The sequence below is a fragment of the Otolemur garnettii genome, unplaced genomic scaffold, assembly GCF_000181295.1.
Source record: "Otolemur garnettii isolate 467f Iridium unplaced genomic scaffold, OtoGar3 scaffold00002, whole genome shotgun sequence".
In the NCBI taxonomy this organism is placed as follows: domain Eukaryota; kingdom Metazoa; phylum Chordata; class Mammalia; order Primates; family Galagidae; genus Otolemur; species Otolemur garnettii.
Genome location: NW_003852397.1, coordinates 23,871,977 through 23,881,053, shown reverse-complemented (window position 1 = coordinate 23,881,053; position 9,077 = coordinate 23,871,977). Strand labels below are relative to the sequence as shown.

The window sequence follows — 9,077 nt, the reverse complement described above, 5'->3', positions numbered from 1 at the left end:
AAAAAAAAAAAAAAAAAAAAAAAAGAAGAAAAAGAAAAAAAAAGAAAGAAAGAAAAAGAAAAAAAAAGAATTTTGGTGGTCAAGGGAAACACGCTCATGCTTCCTATATTTGCTTTATGTTGCCTGATCTCTCCAGCAGAATTTTATAACCTTCATTCAATAGCAGATTAATCTAAATTCATAGTGTATATAAAGACTCTTTCAACCAATTGCAGTATACCTATGATAATGCAATGATCATGGCTAGGTCAGTGACTATGCATTTAAAAAATACACCAATCCATGAGGGGAGCTGATTAAAATTGTGTTTCCTAGAGCATTAACTACAGAGAGGAAAAATTAACTCTTGCACAGTACACGTTGCTAAACTATCTGAGTGCTTACTTGTTCTAACAGAGGAAACCTTATTTTCTGCAGTCAGCACCATCTTAACAACCAGCAGCACAGACATTTCTCTTACTACATACATAGGCTCTTGCTGTGAAGGGCTACCTCCCTTCCTCTCACTCAAGTCCACCACGATCTCATGTGATGAAATTAGTCCCACAAATCGAACTTGCCAGGAGAATCCATTTTGCTCTGATTTAGTTATGGATACACAAATATATTTTTAAAAGAATTACCACTAAGTCAGAGAGGTGTGTCCTCGCCTGTGACTTGTTTTTGTTAACTGATTTACATCTTTTGTATTAACCTGGATGGAGTTGAAACACATTCTTCTTAGTAAAGCATCACAAGAATAGATAAGCAAGAATCCAATGTACTCAATCCTGATATGAGGAAAATTGATGACCAAGAACGTGGTGGTGGTGGGGAATGGGGGAAGGAAGGGAGGGAAAAAGGGAGGGAGGTGGGGGGTCACCGTGTGTGACCCACCTCTGGGATGTCGGACACAATTATAAGAGGGACTTTACCTAGCAAACGTAATCAGTGCAACCTGGTTCTCGGTACCCTCTGAATCCCCAACAACAAAAACAAAAACAAAAACAAACCAGGAGTAGAAGCTGGGAAAAAGCAACATCAAAGAACCATGGTATATTTTTCCATAAGCAGAGAAATTTTAAAAGAAGAGAAGAAAAATCTAAAGATACTCTGTGTAACAATTCCTAGAGTTAACGTAATGAAGGATGAAGAGAAAACTTTCCAAGAAGTGAAAATCACTAAGGCTTAAGAGCAGCATAAGGAAAATCTATACACATAATTATCCAATCATTATAAACACTTTAGGACAAGGGCCTAGTATCAAAAGCAACCCCATAATTTAATCATGTTTCTGTAGCTGGATACGTTCTATTATTTAATACTCCAGAAGCATATAAACATTTCCAGACACAGACGTGAACTGGCGGCTGCACAGCCATTTCCTTTTGGGCCAAGAATAATGCAAACAAGAAAACTGGCCTCACATTGTAACAGAGGATCGGCCATGTTGTTAGTATCACATGGGTCTCATGGAGACTCGAATTCCATTGTTGTGATAGGGATAAGAACATGTAAGTTTTCTTTTGATAAACTTATTGAAAATGTAAGTAAAGTATTATTGATCATCAGGAAAAATAAAAACTTAAAGCTGGTGTTGTTGACAGGCAGAATGCCAATTCCCTTTATAAGAAATATTCAGAAAATAATTCCGTTATTTTATCTTTCTCAGATTTTAATGTTCTATTGCTTGGTCTTAAACATGATCTTTTTATTTCAACTTTACTTATGGAAAATTAATAAAATTGATGATTTATAATTCAAGGACTATTTAGATTAGGGTTGACAGAAGGAATATCTACATATTATCTAGTTAATCATATCCGTGCTAATAATTTAACTTGAAAATGATATTATGAAATATTGGGTAGCTCATTTCGTTAACTGTTGTTGAAATATGTCATTATACTTGGGAAGAGTATCTAAATACCAATAACTAAACATGAAAATATAAATGTATATGATAGTACATTGACTCTCTCTCCTCTTGTGTCCCTTCATATTTACTTTTAAAAATAAAAGTATTTTCAAAGTGGGACTCATCCAAAAAAAAAAAAAAAAAAAAGAAAGAAAGAAAGAAAATGTTTGAAATACAAAGAAAAAATGATTTAAAACCTTATCTTCCCAAACACACCCAGCCTTAACTCTTTGACATATCTTAAAATTCAGCCTTAGCGTCTTTAAGTAACTCTTACAAAACTAGAATGCAAACGAAAATGTTTTTAGTTAACATGCTATTAAGATATACACACAAGATGTTAAAACAAGAAACATTGGCATGCATAAATACATTAAAATAGGTAGATGTTGAAATAAAAGGCGCTGAAATAAATTTCTTTAAGAAAAAGAATTCTGTAGCACAACACTCCTTCCTTAAAAAATTATAAATAACTTATTTTCTGTTGGAATTTATGTAAGATCCAAGAACTATATTTAACTTCCAATTTTCCATGCACTGTCAAGATGGCACTACTGAATCCAGAATTCATACCAAAAAGGGGGGGACCGGGGAACGAGAAAGAGCTTGGGGGTGCAAACTGCTCTCCATTTACTGTCTGCGAGTAAAAGCGCTTGAGTTCATTGTTACAGCTTCCAGGTTTTATGCAGGGCAAGAGAAACTTCCAAAGCAGTTTACCTCGGGATGTCTGTGTAATCTGGGAAAAGCAAACTCAGTGGTAATACAAGGCTTAAAGTGTCGGTCCAGCTGGTTACAAACTCAGGAATATTCTGAAAATTTTAGCACACCAGGATCTTGAATCTGTCACAAAGGCAATGCCAGCTTGAGGCAAAACTGCAACCCTAAGATGGACAAATAAAGTACATAAAATAGAGTATGCCTCCGGGAGTGCTGGTGCGGGTCCTCACTGCGGTGACTTAAAGCAGGCTGAGGATTTTCTCAGCTGTTCTTGGCTGAGCATGTTGGAGATAAAAACAGTAGGTGAAGAGCAGAAGGTGGATAGATAGTGTCAGAGAGAATGAAGAGAAGAACCAGCTAGTGCCAAAAAAAAAAGTCAGCCTTTCTCACTGGAAGTGAGACAGAAATGGAGCCCAGACCCCCAAACTCCTAGCCAAGTTAGCATACGTACAGACACACTCTCTGCCCTCGCGTGCATGCCAGTGCTTGCAGCCATCACACTTCTTTCCCGTGGCTCCGGGTCGGCACGTGCAGAGTCCTGTGACAGGGTCACAGGGCACAGGCAGTGAGCCATATGGGTCACACTCACATTCTTGGCAGGAGCCACCCGGGCTGCTTGGACTGCCAGTATAGCCAGGGGCACACCTGCATTTAGACAGGGAGACAGGAAAGGTGGTCAATGGCAAGTCACGTCCCCAAGGGGTGTGTGTGTTTGTTTTGTTTTGTTGTGAGTGAAACAAAATTGATATCAACAGTCTACAGATTAGGAGTCAACAAATTTTCCCTGTCAAGTGTCAGATAGTAAATATTAGGCGTTGCAGGCCATGAGGCAAAATCAAGATTATGCAGTGAGAGAGAAATAACCTTTCCAAGGTTTTGTTGTTGTTGTTGAACAACAAAAAGCATATATTCAAAACATAATAATAACAATACATTCATCGTTGAAAAGAAATTATTTTGTAATACCAACCTACTAATGGGAAGACTCAGATCCCTTTTTGAAGTATCAGATTTTACTTAACTGGGGTTCAAATTTAGTGCTTCCTATCACCAAATTTATGACAAATATTTACCTGCAACAATAGTTCCTAGCTTTAGTGCCATCCAAAATCAGGCAACGGGCCAAATTTGGCCTGGTAGTTTGCCCACTGCTTCTAGATGATCAGTTTTTTAAGTTCTCCTTTATAATTAGAGAAGAATACAATTTATAGATTGATCCCCGGGCTTTTCTATATTCCTGCATCTTATAAATCAAAATAACCACATAATATAACCCTGGGATTTTTACTAATGAAGAAAAAGAGGTCAGGTAAGTGGTGACAAACGACGGAGATTTTCTATTTAACCTTGTCCACCACATCCTGACCACATCTTCTTCAAGATGGAGACGTGTGTCTGTGGAAGAGGATTAAAGATATACAAAGAAAATAGATTACATTGATTTGAAAAATTAGGAAGGAGGTCTAACGGGATGAACTCAAAGGCGTCGACTCTTCTGCCCCGCCTCACCTCCATTTACCTAAGCACATTCCACTGGGGTTATCATACTGGGCGTCTGGTAACTTTATAAGATGCTAGCAGGGCCCTAGGTTCTAGGTTGCTTAAAACAATCCCAGATTCCCTGTTGTTTTGGTTTAATTATTAAACATACTTCCTGCCCTCATTAGAATGTCAGATTGGATAACAAATTATAGATACCCTCAGCGTCAATACAAACAACAGTTAGAATTTTAGTCAAATTGGCAAGTATGGAGGGAAGTTGAGAGATAGAGTAGGGGGCTGGGGACAAAAGTTGTAAGGACTGGCAAGATAATGATACACCATCTTTAGCAGCCTAAGACTGTGACCCTTTGCATGGCTGTGAAAGCTAATTCATCCTGGGCTGGTTAGAAAAGGCAAGCACCAGGAAAACTACTTGTAACACTAGGATTTTTACACTTTCATGTTTTTTATTTTCTTCTCAACGTAAGATTACAAATGCTCGATAAAGCTATCATTTAAATAAGTCCACTTAAATTGCTTTTTAATATGTTCAGGTGAGTAACTATATTGGAAGCAGGGTCAGACTGATTAAATGCTCAAAGAGTTTATGGCAGAAGTAATGAACATACAGTAGGAGAGAGCTTTATACATTACGGGGACACTCAAGATATTGGAGCCGTTTTAGACCTAAGCTGATGAGGTTGGGCAGGTCTAAAGATGATTTAAATGATTTAAGAAGCTCTTGGCAGTGGAACAAATTTATTTGGAAAGTTACAATAAAAATTTAACCAGGATCTTTGGTTTCATTTAGCGGAATAAAAGCAATTTTTCAGGGACATATAACCGGATCATTTATGGGTTGAAGATGATGAATGTGAAGCTTTAACAACATTTGAGAACTGGAAATAACCCTTCAAACCGTAACACATTTGATCGCGTAAGACCGTGCGCATCTATACACTGTATGAACTGTCGGCTTTTATTGATTAAACATAGAATATATTAAAAAATAAATTTTCTGTAATCACTCTGCTTTGAGACAGTAACTGTCACCTCAGTGCGCCCTCCAGTCTTTTCCATACACATGCTGTTGTAGATAGTGGCAACTCCAATTTATAAATGTAGCTACGCTAGAAAATATTTTTTTAATAACTCACAGCAGATAATCCCCTTGGTGTCCAGGGATGCTTTAAGTCACCATCCCATTGTTGTTTAAAGGTCGTGAAATTAATATTAGTCTAAGTATGAATACCAAAGCATACTGGTGGCCATTAAAAGAATGTATACCTATAAAATCTATAACTGCACTTACATCCGAGTGATGTATACATCTTCACAACTAATGGAAATATTTTTGCATTTTATATTGCTTTGAGTTATTTAATTGCTGTCAATTTCTCCTTGGCATGAAAATTGTGAATGCATTGTTATATATGTGCAAGCGCTGTGTTTAGAGTTACCACACACAGATTCATTTGGAAATATATTTTATACACATATAGCAACTGCATTGGAATTTACAAACCTCAGTCTAATTATTTAGTGACTTATTGCCATTATTAATACAGTCATTGCTGGTTATATAGAAGCTTCTTAAGTGGGTAATGATAAATGTTAGTTAACATTAGTTTATGTTTGCAAAGAAATTCACAATTTAAGATGTTACTAGAATAATCTCGCAAAGGAATGGGGCAAAGCAGAATATAGAAAAGAAAGACTCTAAGAAAGGGTGTGATTTCAGATGATGTCCTGGTCTTACGCTGACTCTATAGAGAGCTCTGAGGCATAAATATCAAGTCAAAATTTCTTGTACTTTGATGCAAAAGAGCTGGACGTTTGTACTCTCACGCCAGGTAGGCATTGGCTACAAAGCTCTGAAGAATGGTGGGTTAAATTCCAGGCTTTTTGCCTCTCCTGCTGGAGAGAAGACCCCTGTGAAGGTGCCTTGGCAGGTCACCAACAGTGTCCTTCACACACTTATTGTCACAATATTAGTGTAAAGCAGGTGCCCATCCGTTATTCCTGAGTTTATAAATGAGAAAAACGGGACCCAGCTAAATTGTTGGAATTAAGCTAAGTCCACAGATCTCAAACATTTTCATACTACTGTCAATTATGCTAAGATAACCATGTATGTCTACCGTTAATAGTTAAAACGAGTCACTCTCTGTTATGTTAGAGACAATATCTAAAATGTACTAAAAGGGACGGTGACAAGGTTGAATATCCAGGATATTGATCTTATAGAAAATACATATCTGGAAGACATAAATTACCACCTTACTAGATGGTCAGTGTGGAATTGTATTCCTTAATTTCCCATTTGTGCTATATTTAGAATGCAATTTAATAGCTATATATGTGCACTATGAGATTTTGTAAGAAATATGGAAAGAGGAAACATTTAAATAATAGTGTTTGCCTGTTGGAAAAGAAAACTGAATAAAAGACAATTTATTATTTGACTTGTACCAATGAAAAACACCTGTTGCCATTTGTACTCTGAGTTATTTATACCCTTGCTGGGGCACTGCCATAGTACCCATAACAGTGATGTGTGAGTGGTTATTGCTAGATAATATTTTCCAACAAAGTAAAATAAGAAATATATAGCCAGCTTTTCATTAGTAGTAACTACTGACTGATAAGATTTTTTTAGAAATGGATTTGAGTTGTTCGTATAAAATTATACGGATTTATGGCTCAGCGCCTGTGGCTCAAGCGGCTAAGGCACCAGCCACATACACCTAAGGTGGCGGGTTTGAATCCAGCCCGGACCTGCCAAACGACAATAATGGCTGCAACCCAAAAAATAGCCGGGCGTCGTGGCTGGCGCCTGTGGTCCCAGCTACTTGGGAGGCGGAGGCAGGAGACTCGCTTGAGCCCAGGAGTTGGAGGTTGCTGTGAGCAGTGAAGCCATAGCCCTCTACCCAGGGGAACAGCTTGAGGCTCTGTCTCAAAAAAATAAATAAATAAATAAATAAAAAATAAAATTATATGGATTTATATAGCAACATATACTATACTAAAAAATAAATCAGGCAATTGTAAAATAATTTGGAATCTTTAAGAAAGTCTCAACATAAGACAAAAGTCAACAATTTTCTTTGGACAGACCTCAAAATACAAATAGAGTTTCCAAGCATATAATTGAAACTACTAGAGAAAGTGAAAAAAAGGAAATCATTCAAATAATGCATATTTCTGTACTGGGATCTTCCCCATATAACCTCTATGCACCATTCCTCTCTATGTATCGGGAGACGGGTACCTTTCACAGTACTGGCCTTCAAAGCCCCGTGGACACGCCGTGCAGCGGTAATCATCCACACCTTCCGGGAGACAGGAAGGGCTGAAACTGAACCAGAAAAAAAAAAAAAAAAAGGATTATGAAAATGTTTTAACTCATTCTTTTTATAAAATGAAGGACTCCTATTTATTTTCAAGTCAATTGAGACATATTTTTAGGTGATGATTAATGTTACGTTTATAATTCTTGATAAAATGCCTTCTTAAAGGTAGGATATTGCAATTAAAAACTACTAATAGTCAACAAATAAATATTGGTTGGTTTTTGATGAATTAACAATGACTTGTAGTATACATAGTCGTATATTGGAATTTTACTAATAACGTGACAGCCATGAAAATATTAAACAGTTACCAAGTGATCTATTCACTACTCCAAAGAAAATATGCCCAGGGCAGTGCCTGTTACTCAAAGGAGTAAGGCGCTGGCCCCATATGCCTGCAGGTGGTGGTTTCAAACCCAGCCCCAGCCAAAAACTGCAAAAAAAAAAAGAAAGAAAGAAAAAGAAGATACGCCCAGAATTTACACACATGTGTCTGATAGGGTAAGTATTACTGAATATCTTTCAGGTTTAGAAAAAGGGCATAAGGGCCGGGCACAGTGGCACACGCCTGCATCCTGGCACTCTGGGAGGCCAAGGCGGGTGGATTGCCTGGCTCAGGTGTTCAAGACCAGCATGAGCAAGAATGAGAACTTGTCTCTAAAACATAGCCAGGTGTTGTGGCAGGTGCCTGTAGTCCCAGCTGACAGGGAGGCTCAGGCAAGGAAATTTGCTTTGAGCCCAAGAGTTTGAGGTTGCTGTGAGCTATGACACCATGGCACTACACCAAGGGCTTCACCGTGAGACTCTGTCTCAAAAAAAAATCAATAAATAAAAATAAAAAAGGACATAAGAGCTAAATATATAATTTTCCCCCTGAAAACTAAACTCAAATAGCCACTGGAACTTCAATACATGAAGTGTGAATAAAAGTTTCACTCAGAATAAAAGAGTACCTTTTCTAATTTATGTCCAGATTTCAACCAACCCTTTACTTTAAATACTAAGTAACAAGATTTAGTGTGAGGAGAGAAGAAGAAAAATCTTCTTTTATGAAAACGAGTAAGATTTCCTCGCTATTCTATGGTCTTGTCTAATAATTAGGATTTCTCTAACATGCCCCGTGTTTTCTTTACAAAGCTGGTAGGCCCCAGCCAGAGTATCTTGCTCCAGGATTTCTGATTCGCTTACTCTACAAAAGAAAGACTTGACCAGATTGAAAACTAAACTACATTATCACGTTTTGGGTTGTAACAAATGTCTCTCCAATGGAAGTGGCGCTGCATTCCCAGCGGATAAACTGCGGGATGCATTGAAAACTCAGGAACAGAAAAACATATTTGTTGCAGAATGGTAATGCTGCAAACACCATTTTTCTTTGTGCAGGTCTGTGAAATCAGTTGCTGCTGAAAAAGCAGTCAGTTATATAGGTCAGGGCCACACTTCCCTTTGGTCAAGTGCCATTAGGAACCTATTTTAGCCGTCCTCCAACGCGTTAAATCAATGGGACATGAACGAGTAATAAACTCACAAACTCATTATCTAACACATTTGTTTTTTGCTTTCCCACACAAATAGACCCATAAACTCATAATTGAGACACTCTGCCAACTTTTTAGCCCTTTAATTTA

The 9,077-nt window shown here is 37.6% G+C and overlaps 1 protein-coding gene across 2 annotated transcripts in view; it reads right to left on the bottom strand.

Annotated features, from left to right (window-relative positions):
• Positions 1–9,077, bottom strand: part of LAMA2 (laminin subunit alpha 2) — a 614,120-nt gene that overhangs the window by 162,096 nt on the left and 442,947 nt on the right. For both annotated transcript variants that reach the window (XM_003781659.1, XM_003781660.1), the window contains exons 31-32: positions 7,368–7,454; positions 3,066–3,259 (exon numbers count right to left, since the gene is read on the bottom strand). In XM_003781659.1, coding sequence (XP_003781707.1) covers positions 3,066–3,259; positions 7,368–7,454 — 281 coding nt within the window. The remainder of the gene's footprint in view (positions 1–3,065; positions 3,260–7,367; positions 7,455–9,077) is intronic.